General features: G+C 43.5%; 1 protein-coding gene across 6 annotated transcripts; it reads left to right on the top strand.

Annotated features, from left to right (window-relative positions):
- The first annotated feature begins 26 nt into the window (after nucleotides 1-26).
- On the top strand, nucleotides 27-15,766 carry LOC130382221 (MFS-type transporter SLC18B1-like). Of its 6 annotated transcripts, none has more exons than XM_056589835.1 (15): nucleotides 27-2,797; nucleotides 3,305-3,364; nucleotides 3,506-3,621; nucleotides 6,428-6,523; nucleotides 6,612-6,685; nucleotides 12,799-12,946; nucleotides 13,144-13,300; nucleotides 13,399-13,535; nucleotides 13,719-13,820; nucleotides 13,939-14,030; nucleotides 14,131-14,226; nucleotides 14,343-14,417; nucleotides 14,743-14,836; nucleotides 14,973-15,022; nucleotides 15,254-15,766. In XM_056589835.1, exons 2-15 carry the CDS (start codon nucleotides 3,328-3,330, stop codon nucleotides 15,309-15,311), a joined length of 1,332 nt encoding a protein of 443 aa, XP_056445810.1. In that variant the 5' UTR covers nucleotides 27-2,797; nucleotides 3,305-3,327; the 3' UTR covers nucleotides 15,312-15,766. The 6 variants fall into 6 exon arrangements, with proteins under 6 accessions (XP_056445810.1, XP_056445809.1, XP_056445811.1 ...); XM_056589834.1 differs by lacking the exon at nucleotides 27-2,797 and adding an exon at nucleotides 2,804-3,045; XM_056589836.1 differs by lacking the exon at nucleotides 27-2,797 and adding an exon at nucleotides 2,804-2,910.
- Nucleotides 15,767-16,599: the final 833 nt, after the last annotated feature.

The following is a 16,599-nucleotide window of genomic DNA, read 5'->3' on the forward strand; positions in this document are numbered from 1 at the left end:
CCCAAGACCTACTTTTCAAGTAGCCAACCTCCCGAGATCTACCGGCCTAGTGTCAATATTGCAAACCTACCTTCAAGCGGGGGGGGGGGGGAGGTTGTATCGTGAACCTACGGACTTCAGTTGACGGCTTTCAACTGCTGTTGACAGCGCATGCGCTACCGCGCGTATATGTCCCGCGCAAATTTTATTTTATTTAAAAAATAATAATAATAATAATAATAAATCTTTTTTTTTCTTCTTCACCCCTCGCGGTCGACTTGGGATCTGTCGGCGGTCTACTGGTAGACCGCGATCGACTGGTTGGGCACCCCTGGCTGGTCTTTATTTTGTATACATTGAATTAATATTTACATGTAACAATCAAGACTTGTTCATTGTGGCTTTAGACCAGCTGCTGACATTTATCCGGCCTGTGTGAGCAGTCACATACCAGATTAGAACTAAGATGTCTTGCAAAGTTCGCCACAAATTTGTTTTTGTTTTGAACCCCATGATTTTGATTGCCTGTCTGAATGGTACAATGACTTGCGGAAGGGATGGTATGGTGAATGGCTTACACTGATTATTTCATACATAGTGTGTGTATAATGGCCTGCGCTAATGAAACCACCTGACCCCACCCTGACACTAGTCTGGCAGAGCCCGCCTGGTGACGTGGTGCTACACTCCTGACCAAACCCTGACGCTCAAACAGACCTCATCATGGGAACATGCCAGGCTACCATGGACCATGCTGTGATGTAGTTAAAGATTTAGCAATCAGCTTTTTCACATGTTTCCAACACTTTAATAACTACTGTACCTGAATAAGGTGAAATGAATGTAATCTGAAGTAGCAGTGACCTTAACAAATAAACGACTGGAGTCACGTGTGCTCTTAAATGACACAAAGAATCGTACTGAACCACTATAACTACGTCCACACCAGCGCTCATAAAGTTTCGCTGCGAATATTTCTGTTCGCTTTGGTCGCTCAAGTCATGACGTACAATTCAAAAGTGCCTGCCGGTGTTCCCTGGGATCCACGCAAGCGAAGAGCGTCTACATTCCGATTGGCTGTCACTAGCCGCGTTTACATGGCAGATCTATGCCGCATAGATTTCTATGCGGCATAGATCTGTTCCTAAAATGTGTTCCGAATGTACTGTATACATGGCAGTAACAAAAGTGTCCGTTATGTCTCTCGCGCACACCTGACACGTCTCTGGCCGACGGCGACATAATGGATGTCTTATCACTATCGGGGATTTTAAATTTGATTTTAATGAAAGCACAGCAGGAGAGAGCTTTTCTCTGCCTGCTCCTTAAATTAAGAAGGAGGAGGACAGCGCAGCAACGTCAATTTCTCGTCAGATCTTTATATTTACCCTATGCTCCGCCGCAAACAAGAGGAATTTGGATGCGAGTCCGCAGCCAAGACTGGTGGGAGAGAGTGGTCTTACGGGAATTTAGTGACCAGGAATCCTCGAAGGTCCAATTGCGCACTACTGCAGCTGCCATCTCTCTAAGTTAAGAAGTATTTTAACGTTCAGCCTGCAAAAGTACTAGTAGTAGCCTACTCATTTACAGTTATCTCGGACGCGCGCGGACACCTCATTAATAAACACCCATGTCCCGTCGCTTAGCAACCGGACACGCTTACCAGACTACTTTTACGGAGTGATAACAAAGACGTGAATCAGGCAATAAATCCACTTTCCTTGACAGCGGTGAAGTTCGGTGTGCTTAAAAGTACCGACGGAGCTCAGTGAACTACTGCGGCTGCTCTAAATTAAACCCCAATCTATGCGGAATAAGTGTATACATGGCGATTTAAAACGGACTACACCACCTATTCTATTCGGCATAGAATCTATGCCGAACAGATAATTGTATTCCGAATGAGGCGTATACATGACCATTTTCTATGCCGCATAGAAATCTATGCGGCATAGATGTGTCCATGTAAACGCGGCTAGTGTTTTGCCGCTGAAACGCGTCATAGTAATTTGCATAAAGTTCAACAGTTTTCAACTTTTTTTGGACGCTCTGGTCGCTCAACTTTGGCCGCTGGTAGCGTTGGTCGCTTTGGTCGCTCTTGCCCATAGAAAGTGAATGACTTCCGGCGATATGGTAGCTCAATTCGCTTCTGGTGTGGACGTACAGTAAGCAAGTTAAGATGTGACCAAATAATGCAATACGTCATCTCTCCAGAGGGCAGCAACAACTAATTATAAAGTAAGCATTTTTTCATCTGTTTAGCCGCTAATGTGTCAATGAGCCGCCAAAATGTACACGTTGACACGCACACTCACATGTACTGTTGTCGCAAAACCTGTAACCTATTTCTAGCAAGCAATGCAAAGAGATTTGTTTTCCTTTACAATATATCAGATTTCACCACCGCTCCATCGGTCACTACAAAGCACAACAATGTTTACTCTAATTAAATTATCTTTCACAATAAAAAATATTTTAAACAATTGTCTTTCATTTCTATTGTAATAGGCCTACTTTTAACATGATTACTTCCAATAGTGAAGTACTATGAATGGCCTACTGATTTGAAGTATGCTCAAGAATAAACTTACCTTGCTTTGAGTTTTGGTTACTATTTGCTTCTTTAATTTAAATGATATGAATATGAAGGGATGCACACCTGTTGCCCATAGTGTAATCAGTGCACAGGTGAAACAAGCCAACCAGCCACGCACACACACACTTGGTGTGAGAGCTGCTGCATGGAGCACCAGCGCCATGGTTAATTCATCTGCACAATAAAGATGATTCAATACCACCACCCTGCGTCTTTGTGTTTGTAAGGATCCCAGTAAAGTCACCTAGGTGGCGTGCCGCAATGGACCGTGGTCCACTATTATTCAGCAGAATACATGACAGGCGTTTCATTTTGAAACGCGCTATGTAGCCTAGGTATTCTCGGTGTATTGCTTTAATACCTAAACCTTTATTAATTAGTGGTTTGGTAGTCTTTCTTTCCCTACAAATTCTTTCAGTGAGACAACAGTCAAGTAAAAAGGAATAAGAAAAGGGTCTTTATGAAATAAGGTCTCGGATTGCATGATTTGGACATTTTAGGGGTGTAAGCCTATGTCTACTTTCCACAGGCCTAGGTTTCTCGTTTATTGTCCTCTGTGTAAAGTGCCTCATGCCAAATAGGACAGCCTTTATATTAATGGGGTTCAGACTCTGCTGCTTATTTTAGTCCCTGTAGATCCCCGTTGTTTTGGCCTTCATAATCCGGAGGATTATTTAATATTGTACTTTCTAATGCTTTTGACACATTTTATAATTTTTAACACGGAAGAAAACCAAGATCCAACGTTGGACATGGAGCCCACAGAAAACACTGCTCTCACAGAACACGGTGAGTGGTTCAAGTTAAATAACCTAGCAGCCAACGCATTTCATTCATCATCTTTATTTAAGTTAAAATAGACGCTACCTACTATGCATTTTATCCATGCATCTTGGAGATAACCGTGGTCCCTTTTTTTACTTTATGAAGATGGACCAACAAGGAGCATGTCGCGGACACAGATCTTCACATTAATATCCGTGGCTTCTGTCAACTTTGGCTCAATGATCTGCTATTCAATACTTGGCCCGTTCTTCCCCAACGAGGTGAGCTTTGTAGCCGAGTGTTCATTGATTAGGTCTGTTTAAAAGGCTTCACGTGTACAGCCATGACAGCCATGACAATGTAGGCAGCCTATTTAACATGCAATGTATATATTTTATGCGACGTATGTGGGGAAACCCCACATGTTTCAAGCTAACACCAGTTAGGAATGGTTTCTTCGCCACATAGTGGACAAAACTATATAGGGTTTTATGAGTTCGCATGTAAGCTAAACCGGGGTGGGCAATTATGTTTCATTGGGGACCACGTAAGAAATTCCGAATGCCTTTGAGGACCTAGGAAATTCTGTCGTGTCTTAACCATTCGATTGGATTATAGAAAATGTATTGCTGTAACTCTTAAGCATTTGTAATTCAAATTCACTCCAAATGAATGTGAATAAAATAATCGAATTCGCATTACAACCCAAACATAGAAAAGTACTCAGTGGGACATCGCTGATGGGCTTGAACAAGTGCACTGAAGTCAGGTGTAACTCTGATGGGGCTATGCGCAGCACAGCTGACAGGTGTTCATCAATGAGACTGATCTCTATCTGTACTTGTTGTCATCAATGAGAAAGTTAAATGCCACTTGCTAAACAACCACACTCCTCATGAAGATCACGCACACCATGAATTTTCACAATAAAAGCCCTTCTCCTTTTCCGATATTTAGGCCTACTGTAACTTCTTATCAGCAGTTTTCACATACACGTTTTATCAATTCATCTTTTTTTAATCTCTTTTTTCTTACTCGCGGGCCACTCAGAACCAGCCGGCCACATGTTGCCCGGGGTTCGTATGATGGGTCTGAGTTACCCCCGTGCCCACTACATGCGTCCGTTGCGTGATCCCCATTGACTTTAATGGGGACGTACGCGCAATGCATTGTGGATCCGTCCGTTCCGTTGGAGCCTTCGGCTCAGTCAAGAAGTTGAAAAATGTTCAACTTTTTCGGCAGCGACGGATCCGTCATCCAATCAGATCGCGTATGCGAATGTAAGCACTGTGACGCGACTCGGGCTCTGACGATACTGGAAAGCGGGAAAGCGGGTCATCTTGCCTCGCAACAAGCAGGAAGAAGCGGGAAGAACCCGGCGAACCGATTTGATTGGCTGACGGATGCATCTGCAAAGACTACTCCCCCATCAGTCACGCCTCGTGCCCACTGCACCGTCAGTCAACGGACGTGGGAAGGCGTGGCTGACGGATGGGGGAGTAGTCTTTGCAGGGGCATCCGTCAGCCAATCAAATCGCTTCGCCGGGTTCTTCCCGCTTCTTCCTGCTTGTTGCGAGGCAAGATGACCCGCTTTCCCGCTTTCCAGTATCGTCAGAGCCCGAGTCGCGTCACAGTGCTTAAATTTGCATACGCGATCTGATTGGATGACGGAACTGGCGCTGCCGAAAAAGTTGAAAATTGTTCAACTTTCTGACGGTGGCGAACGCTCCAACTGAACGGACAGATCCACAATGCATTGCGCGTCCGTCCCCATTCAAAGTCAATGGGCAACGGTCAACTGACGGAGGTAGTGGGCACGGGGCGTCAGCCACGCCTTCCCACATCAGTCAACGGACGCATGTAGTGGGCACGGGGCGTAAGTCATGGCTCAGTCAAAAAGTTGAAAAATGTTCAACTTTTTCGGCAGCGACGGATCCGTCATCCAATCAGATCACGTATGCAAATTTAAGCACTGTGACGCGACTCGGGCTCTGACGATACTGGAAAGCGGGAAAGCGGGTCATCTTGCATCGCAACAAGCAGGAAGTAGCGGGAAGAACCCGGCGAAGCGATTTGATTGGCTGACGGATGCATCTGCAAAGACTACTCCCCCATCAGTCAGCCACGCCCCATCAGTCAGCCACGCCTTCCCACATCAGTCAACGGACGCATGCAGTGGGCATGTAGGGTTACGCCCCGTGCCCACTACCTCCGTCAGTTGAGTGATCTCCATTGACTTTGAATGGGGACGGACGCGCAATGCATTGTGGATCCGTCCGTCCCGTTGGAGCCTTCGGCTGTCAAAAAGTTTAAAAATGTTCAACTTTTTCGGCAGCGACGGATCCGTCATCCAATCAGATTGCGTATGCAAATGTGAGCACTGTGACGCGACTCGGGCTCTGACGATACTGGAAAGCGGGAAAGCGGGTCATCTTGCCTCGCAACAAGCAGGAAGAAGCGGGAAGAACCCGGCGAACCGATTTGATTGGCTGAGTCAGCCACGCCTTCCCACGTCCGTTGACTGACGGAGGTAGTGGGCATGTAGGGTTACGCCGGCCTCGTGCCCACTACCTCCGTCCGTTGACTGATCTCCATTGACTTTGAATGGGGACGGACGCGCAATGCATTGTAGATCCGTCCGTTCCGTTGGAGCCTTCGGCTCCGTCAAAAAGTTGAACAATTTTCAACTTTTTCGGCAGCGACGGATCCGTCATCCAATCAGATTGCGTATGCAAATTTAAGCACTGTGACGCTACTCGGGCTCTGACGATACTGAAAAGCGGGAAAGCGGGTCATCTTGCATCGCAACAAGCAGGAGGAAGCGGGAAGAACCCGGCGAACCCTGACGGTGCAGTGGGCATGTAGGGTTACCCTACATGCCCGAATTAGAACCTGTAAGCGTGGCTTATTTACCATTACGCCCACTTCCAATATGAACTGAATTCTTACCCGTGTTCGAGAGATGCTTCATGAACCACCTCCAGAGTCTCTGAATAAACCACTTGTTGAATATTTACTCTCCTAGACGACAATACCGCAAAGGATCAAATTAGTTTGTCATCATCCCTCCTCTTTTTTCCAACGCAGGCGGTCAATAAGGGAGCCAGCCAGACGGCCATCGGGCTCATATTCAGCTGTTATGCGTTCAGCAACATCATTGGTGCGCTGCTAATGGGGACATATGTAGGTCAATTAAGCTCTTTACGTCCATCTCATATTTAGGTTATTCTCTTCTATGATTGTATGACATATTCTTCTACCTGGTTCTCAGATTGTCCAGATTGGTGCAAAATTCATGCTTGTGTCAGGCCTGTTTGTGTCAGGAGGATGCACTATCATGTTTGGGTAAGTACCAAAGATGGGAGATTAAAGTCCTTTGGTTTGATGGTTGATTAGAATAGTATGGAGCCTGGGAGAGGACATGGGAGTAATATCTTTATAAATTGATTTATAATTTGAACAAGCTCTTTACTACGTGTATGTGGGCTTAAAATGTAATCCCGGCGAAAAATTTAACCAAGGGTATTTTTCAACATGAAAACCCATAAAATAAGCCTTCCAGAATTTTTTTGCGTTGATCAATGAGCATAGAGCTTGCCCAGAGCAACGCTAATAGCCTAAATGGCTTACCTTGCATTGGCAAGGGGCAATGTGAACGCTTCCAAATCTGCAATTGTTTAACCACTAATATTGCTAAAAATAGCACCAAACCTCTGCAGTAGCATGACTAGAGCCCCTACATATTAAACGAAGCATCAACAACTTGGCGTACCAGGAGTTTATTAAAAAATACTGTTTTACAAGTCCGAGCCTTACCAAAATAAGATAATAGAGGCGCCAAGAGGGGCGATTGTTAATTTATATTTATTATATTATTTACGTTATTATTTATGATTTTTTTCCAGCCGTTGTGGCGATGCTGGATTGTTATGCTGTCGAGAGCTTGGAATAAACCAGTTGTGTAAGAACAATTATTGGAGTTAAGCAACATCCGTAAAGATCGAAAGAAATAAGCAGATTTGGAGTTTGCGGTTCAATAGATCAGTGAAACATCGTTGCGACACAAATGACACCTCTTGGTAAATGTACTAGAGAACCAGCTACAACCTTGTTTTCGTCCAAACGAGCCGTCTTTAGCGAACAGTGAACTGCATTGGCTTCTATGAGCTGTCGGCTTTCAGCCGCGAGTTTAGGGACCGTCTGCGAATTGCAAAACGGAAAACGACCACAATGGTCAAATGGTCAATGGCGTCGCCATTATTGACTCTAGAGCCCCGAAACTTGTTCCATATGGTCTCTATATGGTCTTACTACAACCTTTTGGTTTTGAAAAATTATATCTCTACTTATTTTTAAGGATTTTTTATGCAGCAACAATTTCAATAGCGTCACCATTATTGACTCTAAAGCCCCAGAACTTGTTCCATATAGGCATGGCCTCCAAATGGTCTTACTACAACCTTCAGTTTTGAAAAATATATCTCTTCTTATTTTGAGGAATTATTATTTGTCAAAAAATTCAATAGCGTGGCTATTATTGACTCTATAGGTTAGTTTCTGGCGTTGTCTGCGTTGTTTTTTGGATGAAGAGGCTCAGACCAGGGGCCTGTACCACGAAGCTCGCTTAGAGGGTTAGCAAGGTATGTTGACCTCAAAGCCTGGGTTAGTTGTACCATGAAAATCGATCTCTTTTAGCGTCGCTGTATCACCATGGTGACTTATGCTCGCAACCAAAACTGGTCGGGAGCAGTTTTTCGGCTTAGTCTAGCCGGAAATCGGCTACTTAAATCGGCGTGCGTAGCTCCCTAGCCCCTCCTCTGACAATGGCGTCACCATTTGTCGGTGTTCCCGTGGACCTCGGTGCACTTCTCGTACAGGCGTCTCTCCGGAGACAGAGGGTTTTACGGGACAGAACCGATCCCTTGGCATTGTCTGACGATATTCAGATTTCAGACTTTATTGTCATTGTGCAAACAACGAAATTGAGGTTCTTCATGAGAGATACAGATTCTCATCAGAGGGTGGACCTTATGTAGACAATGCTTTCTGTTGCGCATTGTGCCTCCGTGACAGAGTGCTAGAGTGGAGGTAGGGCATCAGTCTTGAATTTCTGCGCGGGGGGTTCGACTCCCAAGTGACGCGAATTTATGTGAAGCTTAAAAAGTCCCAATTCTCATGCATATCGAATACCTATTCACTAAAGCTTATGGAATTATATTTTTGTGCTTATTTCGAACTTGAACCCATATTTTCAAGGCCGTGCTGGCACCACATCTATGGGGGAAAAATGCATGATGATAGACCGGCGAATTTGAACCCCGGTCGCTGGCGTTCGGTTCTTATACTAATCCACTACGCTACAGCCGCTACCTCTCAGCGGTCGAAAATATGCGATACATTTCTTACATAGGGTGTATTTAAAGTGAATTCCCTAAATGATAGAATAAGGCAGGATGGACGTTGCTTATGCATTTTTTAAATCATCATCATTCTATTTGGATTAATGGCAAACAATTCTGCATTTCGCATAGTTATTTTATAGACAATATGCAGAATCTTTTCACTTATACGCATATAGACTGCTTGATCTATCGTAAAGTCGAGAAAAATGACGCAAAAAACGCCCCTTTCAAGTGAACGCGCACTGAACCTAAAGCGGAAAACTTGGTTCAACTAATTGAATCTAAAGTGAGCTTCGTGGTACCATTTAACTCTGATTGCGAGTTGCGGCTCTGTCGAGCCAGGTTTTCCCAAGAAAGCCTGGGTATGTTCAGCGAGGTTCGTGGTATACCCCCCAGGATATCTTTGGAGGCAATCTCCGTTTATTCTGACAAAGGTGTAAATAACAACAATATCCTCCGGTTAACCCTTATTAACGTGAGCTCCTCTCCCAAGGAGTACAACATCAAAAGGGCATGTTGCAATCAATACATTAAAACACAGAAAACATACTGGACGAAGGTGTAAATAACCACAATATCCTCCGGTCAACTCTTATTAACGTGAGCTCCTACACAAATTAAATGACAGAAATATGTTAGCGTACTACTCAATAAGTTTAAGCTAGCATGTAAACTTATAAATGTAGTTTAACAGAGGCTAAAACATGGACATTTCTGTGATCACAGTGTCGCCATTATTGAAATAGCTCAAAAAGTTGTTCCATGTAGGCTATATGGTCTTACTACAACCTTTAGTTTTGAAAAATATATCTCTTCGTATTTTTTAGGAATTTTATTTGGCAAAAAAATCAATAGCGTGGCCATTATTGACTCTATAGCCCCAAAACGTGTTCCATATAGGCATTGCCTCTAGATGGTATTGCTACGACCTTTAGCTTTGAAAAATATATCTCTTCTTATTTTTGAGGAATTTTTATTTGGCCAAAAAATTCAATATAATTTTTTTTTGCAAAAATTTCAATAGCGTCGCCATTATTGACTCTAAAGCACCAGAACTTGTTCCATATAGGTATGGCCTCATTATGGTCTTACCACAACCTTTAGTTTTGAAAAATATAGCTCTTCTTATTTTTTAAAAGTCCCATGGCATGCTACTTTATGGATGCTTTAATATAGATATTAGTGGGCCCCTAACACAGTATTTGAAGACGTTCCCGGATTACAGCCACTACGAGCCAGTCGCACATTGAGCTTTTCCCAAACATGCCGTTTCCGTGTCTGTAGCTTTAATGCAAATGAGGAGGAGAGAGGCGGGTCAAGGAGGAGGGTGGGGGTGTGGCCCTGAGCAGCTTGCGGCCACGGTTCCATACGCTCTGTTTACAGTGGATGCATCGCAATGGCGAGGCGCACACAGCCTTTGGCCGTGTTCTGTAAACATTCTAGAACACTCGGGGTGCTCCGGCGGGAGTCCCTGGAGCTCTATATCTAAGTTATATCATATTATACATATCATATAATATATATTATCACGGCCAAAAGCTGTGGGAGCCTTCAGACGATATTATGGATCTGAAACGACTGCGTCGGGTTGTCCGACGTCTCTGGTTCTTCCACGTCCACATAAATCTGAAGTAGACTGAACCACGACATGGAGGAGAAAGGGACCGCCGCCTCGGCAGCAGGCAGCACTTAGGCATCACCGCCTCCTGCAGCGGGCAGCAGGCAGCGCAGAGGCGGTGGTCCCTCGGCTGCCGGCTGCCCGCTGGCAACAATCCCTTTCTCCTTTATTTTTTGTTCCCTATGAGAGTTTTGTACTTTGTTAATGCATAATAATTAAATAAAAAATAAATAAAAAAGGCGGGGCCCTATTGTTCTTAAGGCACTGCATATTAATGTTAGAAAACCTCATAAAGTGCGATTTTCATACCATGGGACCGTTAAGGAATTTCAATAGCGTCGCCATTATTGACTCTAGAGATATCTTTCAAAACTAAAGGTACTAGTAAGACTATATAGATGCCATGCCTATCTGGAACAAGTTCTAGTGCTCTAGAGTCAATAATGGCGACGCTATTGACGTTTCTGCAAACAAAATAATGGATATTGAAATTTTGGCCAAATAAAGATTCTTTAAAAATAAAAGATATGTTCTTCAAAACTAAAGGTTGTAGGAGAGGCCATGCCTATATGGAACAAGTTTTGGAGCTCCATGGCGACGTTATTGAAATTGTTGCAAACAAGAAATCCTTAAAAATAAGAAGAGATATATTTTTCCAAACTAAAGGTTGTAGTAAGACCATATAGAGGCCGTGCCTATATGGAACACGTTTTGGAGCTCTAGGTTCAACAATGGCGACGTTGTTGAAATTGTTGCAAAAAAAAAATCCTTAGAAATAAGAGTACATATATTTTTCAAAACTAAAGGTTGTAGTAAGACCATATAGAGGCCATGCCTATATGGAGCAAGTTTTGGGGCTCTAGAGTAAACAATGGCGACGCTATTGAAATTGTTGCAAACAAGAAATCCATAAAAATAAGAGGAGATATCTTTTTCAAAACGAATGGTTGTAGTAAGACCATATAGTGGCCGTGCCTATATGAAGTTCTGGAGCTCTGGAGTCAATTATGGCGACGCTATTCGTTTTGCGTTTTCCGTTTTGCACTTTGCAGACGGTCCCTAAGCTCGCGGCTGAAAGCCGACAGCTCATAGAAGCCAATGCAATTCACCGTTCTCTAAAGACAACGGCTCGTTTGGATGAAATCAAGGTTGTAGCTGGTTCTCTAGGTTACTACATTTAGCTAGAGGTGTCATTTGTGTCGCCACGATGTTTCACTGATGATCTTTTTAACCGCAAACTCAGAATCTGCCAAAATTCTTTCCATCTTTACGCAAGTAGTTAGGTGAGTGCTGCATGCAGCGCTCAACTATTGTTCTTCATAAGTTTCTTTCTTTCTTTCTTTCTTTCTTTCTTTCTTTCTTTCTTTCTTTCTTTCTTTCTTTCTTTCTTTCTTTCTTTCTTTCTTATTCTCTACAAACTTTGGGACCTACCTCCTTCCTAAATTTTTCACCTACTCCATTCAAATTTTAAAATATTCTGAATAGCTTGGAATCGCGTGTTTTTCAGATATTCTACTTTTAAAATAGTATATTTTTTAACATGGGAGTCAATATGAGGACGGTAGAGCCATCCTCTGGTAATCTCCATATGTACAGGACCTTGTATCAAGCCGGGATGTACCAAACAGCTTTAAAAAAACACTTTTTGAGGGGCGGCGACGCTAGGGAATAGGACAGTGGCGTGAAAGATAGCGGGACGGAGTGCGCCTGGCCGGTGTGTGATTGTGCATCGGAAATAATGGGGGCGGTTGGTTTGACGCGTGCCGTTTGGCGCCAGTTTATTTGGCACTTGAGGGTTTGAGAAAAGAGGGGCATGTTATCCCCATTTGATGATACTTTTTTTGTACCATCTTTATAATGAGGGTTGTTGTATATTTGAATGCACCACACAACGTGGTGTGATACTATAGGTGTCCGGAGCCTAACCCTCACTTGGACGTGGACATTAAACACATCGCTGCTCAGACGGAGCTTCACCCTCCAAACAAAACGGGGTGTTGATCCGGGTGTTGATCAGATCAGAGCATCACATCAGAGCAACAGATCAGAGCATCAGATCAGAACATCAGATCAGAGCATCAGAGAAGATCATCAGATCAAAGCTTGTGTGCACACTTGTAGATCAGCCAGTAAAAGGTCTGTAGAAGGTGTGAGGGGATAGGACGGAGGGTCTGGGTGATAGGTCGGGGGTTGAATAAGACGGTGTTATTGTCTGAGAGAGGGGACAATGTAGAGAGTATAGGGATGTTAGTTTGGTGGGGTGAGGTAAATCAAGAGCGGTGGAGAAAATCTCTTCAAAAAGGTAGAACAGAGCTACAGTCTGGGAGGAACGGTCGTGTCGAAGGAAAACGTTTACCTGAGTCATGTTGACGATTCTAGTCGTTCAGATGTGGTTTGGTGTTGGCAGTGAATCATCTTGATTATCCCTCTTGTTACAGATTCCTTGACAGAGCTCCCTCGGGGACGGTGTTCATCGCTCTCTGCTTCATTGTGCGGAGCATCGACGCCATTGGCTTCGCTGCTGCCGCAACCTCTTCCATCGCATTGGCATCTAAAGTCTTTCCAAACAATGTAGCGACTGTATTGGTAGGTCTGGCCTGCCCTGATGTCACTGGCATGTAGGTGAGGTGTGTGGGTCACTGAGAAAGCACATGATGCCTTGTTTTGCCTCACCCATATTTGCCATAAAAGTTAACAAACTGCTGGCCGTCATGCTTACATTCTTCTACAGTAGCAACAATTCCAATGTACAAGCCTTCTTTCCCTCGTATTGTTCCGACCAGGGTAGTTTGGAGATGTTCACCGGACTGGGTCTCATTCTGGGGCCTCCTTTAGGAGGCTGGCTGTACCAGGCTTACGGATACGAGCTTCCCTTCATTGTTCTGGGCTGTATCCTACTGCTGATGGTTCCATTCAACATCATCGTCATGCCCAGCTGCGGTAGGCGTTCATCGATTTCCGTACATAAAGATAAAGAGGACTTCCTGGGGTAATAACTAATCATGTCAATACTTTATCATGCTTTTTTTGTCACACAGCTGCAGAGCCCTCTGAGAATTCCTTTTTGCAATTGCTGAAAGTACCCAAAGTATTGCTCATCTGCTTCTTCATGTTCAGCTTAAGCTCAGGCCTGGGCTTCCTGGACACTACCTTGTCCCTATACGCGATTGAGAAGGTAAAATATACAACCAAGTGTTACAATGTTCTAGAATGGTTTGTTATGTCTAAAAAAAGAATGGAAATTACAGTCTCTCTGTGTCTTAGAACAAATACAAATCTCTGGGCGGGGGGTTAGGGGGGTCTGTGATTGTTTGTCACATTCTTATATCCCAAAGTAATAATCCCTCTCTCTATCTAGTTCGGTCTTACCCCGGGCTATGTGGGCCTCCTCTTCCTGGGGGTCTCCTTACCTTACGGTCTGAGCTCGCCAGTTTTCGGTTTCTTTGCTGATAAATATCCTGTGAGTCTCAAGTGGGGTCATTGGGAGTGCAGATCTTCTGAATGAAGCAATGACTATGACTACACTTGTCTCTTACCTCAATACCATTCTGACAGACTCCTATTGGTCGTTATTTCAGACCTCAAGACGTTGGTTCTTGATTCTCGGTGGCCTTCTCTCAGGGCTCTGTTTCTGTTTTCTTGGTCCAGCGCCGTTTCTCCACATTACCAGGTGTGCTGAGTGCATAATCAAATGATTGTGATAAGTCAAACCCTCCTGCCTGGGTAAGTGAGGTGACGTTTCCTCTCTTGTTCTGTGTTCCTCATGGTAGCCAGCTGTGGTTGTTGATCTTCATGCTGTGCGTGATTGGCTTTGGTTTGGGCCTTAGTCTCATGCCTAGCCTACCAGAGATCATTGCCGCGGCACAGTGAGTAACTTCAGGGTTACATCTGCCATATTCCCCTAGCCTCTGTAGAGTATGAATATTATCCTAATATAACATATTACTTATTTTTAATTTCCAACATTCTTCTTGGGGGACAGTGAACAGGGCTTTGAAGATGGACTTAGCACTCTGGGAATGGTGTCTGGACTCTTTGGGGCCTGTTGGTCCATGGGGTAAGTCCTAGGGAGTTTAGCCTATTGGTTGATTATCAGATAATCCGTCAGCCCCGCGGTACACATGATGCTTGAAAGCTACCTCAAGGTAAACACAATGAATTCAGTTATTGCAATGCCGCCCGTTCAGTTAGCATGAATTTAGGTAAATATTAAATGATATCCACTTAAATAAACTATTGTTATCCATACTGGCTCAACTGAAGATGACACAATGTGTTTCATGTTTTAAGTGCCCTTTGGTACTTTTCAACCAACATTTATTCCTGCACTTCCTCAGGGCATTTTTGTGCTCAAAATAAGCACTTTTTCTTCTTCTACAAAGGATGTTTTATGGACCCATGATGGGTGGCGTTCTCACTCAACATCTAACCTTTGAGTGGGCTGCAACTATCCAAGGAGGGCTTTCAGTTCTGGCTGTAAGTTGAATCATATTGTTCAGGGACTCTTGTTAGTTCTATCAAGGGACCTACCTCAAAATACATGCATTTTAGGGTGCTAAGCATTTTAGGGTACAAAGCATGTTAGGGTACTTATGCCTTATCTTTTTCACAGGCCACACTACTTGGATTGTATTATCAATATGAACATTTAAAGAAGCGCAGGTAATCTCACTCAAACAGATTCCTAAACCCTAGATTTCATATCCGCAACCCTAGTTTATTAGGTCCTAAACCCTAGTTTTATACATCCTAACTAGATCAAAATGTATTTGTTGCATTCTTGATTCATTATTTTTTTTTTTTCATTAATATTTATTCACAGTCTGAAGGCCAAAAGCTATGTGAAAGCCAGTCTGTTGATGAAAGTAAATGTGCTTTTGTTTTGTTTCAAAGTATTGCAAAGGAAACCGGAAATAGTTTTGTAGGAGAAGGAGGGAATCTTTTGGCCTAAGCAATCGGTCCTTACAAACAGCTAAAGAAGACGCTTCCTGAGGTATATGGTCCAGAGATGGCTATGATTGGCATAAATCTGTAAGCTGCATTAAATACTTTTTTATTTTTTATTTAGTTGGGAAGTGCACAGGTAACTGGAAACGATAGTCCAGGGGAAACTGCGGAAGAAGCCACTGTGATGTGGTGTTAGATGACACTGTGATGTGGGGTTAGAAGCCTGGATACATAGACCAGATCTTATGATTCAAACCTACAGTGATTTCCATAACGTACTAGCCCACCAGAACCCCCTGCCCACTAAGCTTCAGAGAGTGGTGGTGGTTTACCGGACAGTTTAATCCTTCATTTATGAGCCGGGCTTAGCAAAATCATAAAATAAAATGACCCTTGTGATTGTATTCCAGTTCCAACCTACTTCTGTTTGTAAATTGGAAATTAAAACTCAAATTACAGAAGTTTATGGTGCATTTGAAGTTCCTTGGCCTTCCTTTTAGGCATTTAATCCATAAGAACATTTTTGTCAGAAACATTTTATTCTGTATATGATTAAGAATATAGCTTTTTATTGAGGACTCGAGGAACAGCCATTAAAAAGATGGTTCTAGGACTGAATAACCTTAAAGAGAAACTTCACCCATTTCCATTAAGCTTTGTATCGTTACCCACTCATATTTTTGAATGGTCGTGCATCATTCCCTTTTTTTCTGGAGAGACTGGAGAGATCCGTATCGATCTCCAACACTTCCTGTTTAAGATGACGCAATATGACGATTTTTGCGTAGAAGTAAATAGGAAGTGTAAGAGGGGAGGATTCTCGTAAGACTACAAGCACCCCCTATAGGGGGGTGGGACCCACTGACGCTACAGACCTTAGAGCAGTGCCAGTGGGTGGGACTTCACCAGCAGAAACTAACATCCACAGCGTCTGAAGCTAAGCTAACAGAGGCTGTTGATAAAACAGTACTATGACTAATTAACTGAGTTCTAGTAGGACTAATTCAGTGAGTTCACCAACTAATACTCTTCACTAGAAATGTTGTGTGAAATGATTTTCAAGCAGTCTTGCGGTATCAGCTTGGTAGATGGAACAGCGAGGTGTCCGATAGGCGGAGATCTAGATCAGCGGGAGTGGCCAGCGAAGCTATGCATCGTGGTGCATGGTGGGAGTTGTCTTCAATCCACAAGCGCCAAAAAGTCACTTTCTGCCTTTTCTCGGTCAAGACGGCACCAAATTAGAATTTTATTTTATTATTCGACTACATATAGGACCCAATTTCAATACATAT

Source organism: Gadus chalcogrammus, chromosome 5, assembly GCF_026213295.1.
Source record: "Gadus chalcogrammus isolate NIFS_2021 chromosome 5, NIFS_Gcha_1.0, whole genome shotgun sequence".
Taxonomy (NCBI): domain Eukaryota; kingdom Metazoa; phylum Chordata; class Actinopteri; order Gadiformes; family Gadidae; genus Gadus; species Gadus chalcogrammus.

Excerpts from the sequence above, each read along its gene's own strand:
- LOC130382221 (XM_056589833.1), top strand. The coding sequence starts at position 3,268 with ATGCTTTTGACACATTTTATAATTTTTAACACGGAAGAAAACCAAGAT. Across the intron at positions 13,536-13,718 it reads CCCTATACGCGATTGAGAAG|TTCGGTCTTACCCCGGGCTA; the intron begins GTAAAATATACA and ends CTCTCTATCTAG. Across the intron at positions 14,418-14,742 it reads GGGGCCTGTTGGTCCATGGG|GATGTTTTATGGACCCATGA; the intron begins GTAAGTCCTAGG and ends TCTTCTACAAAG.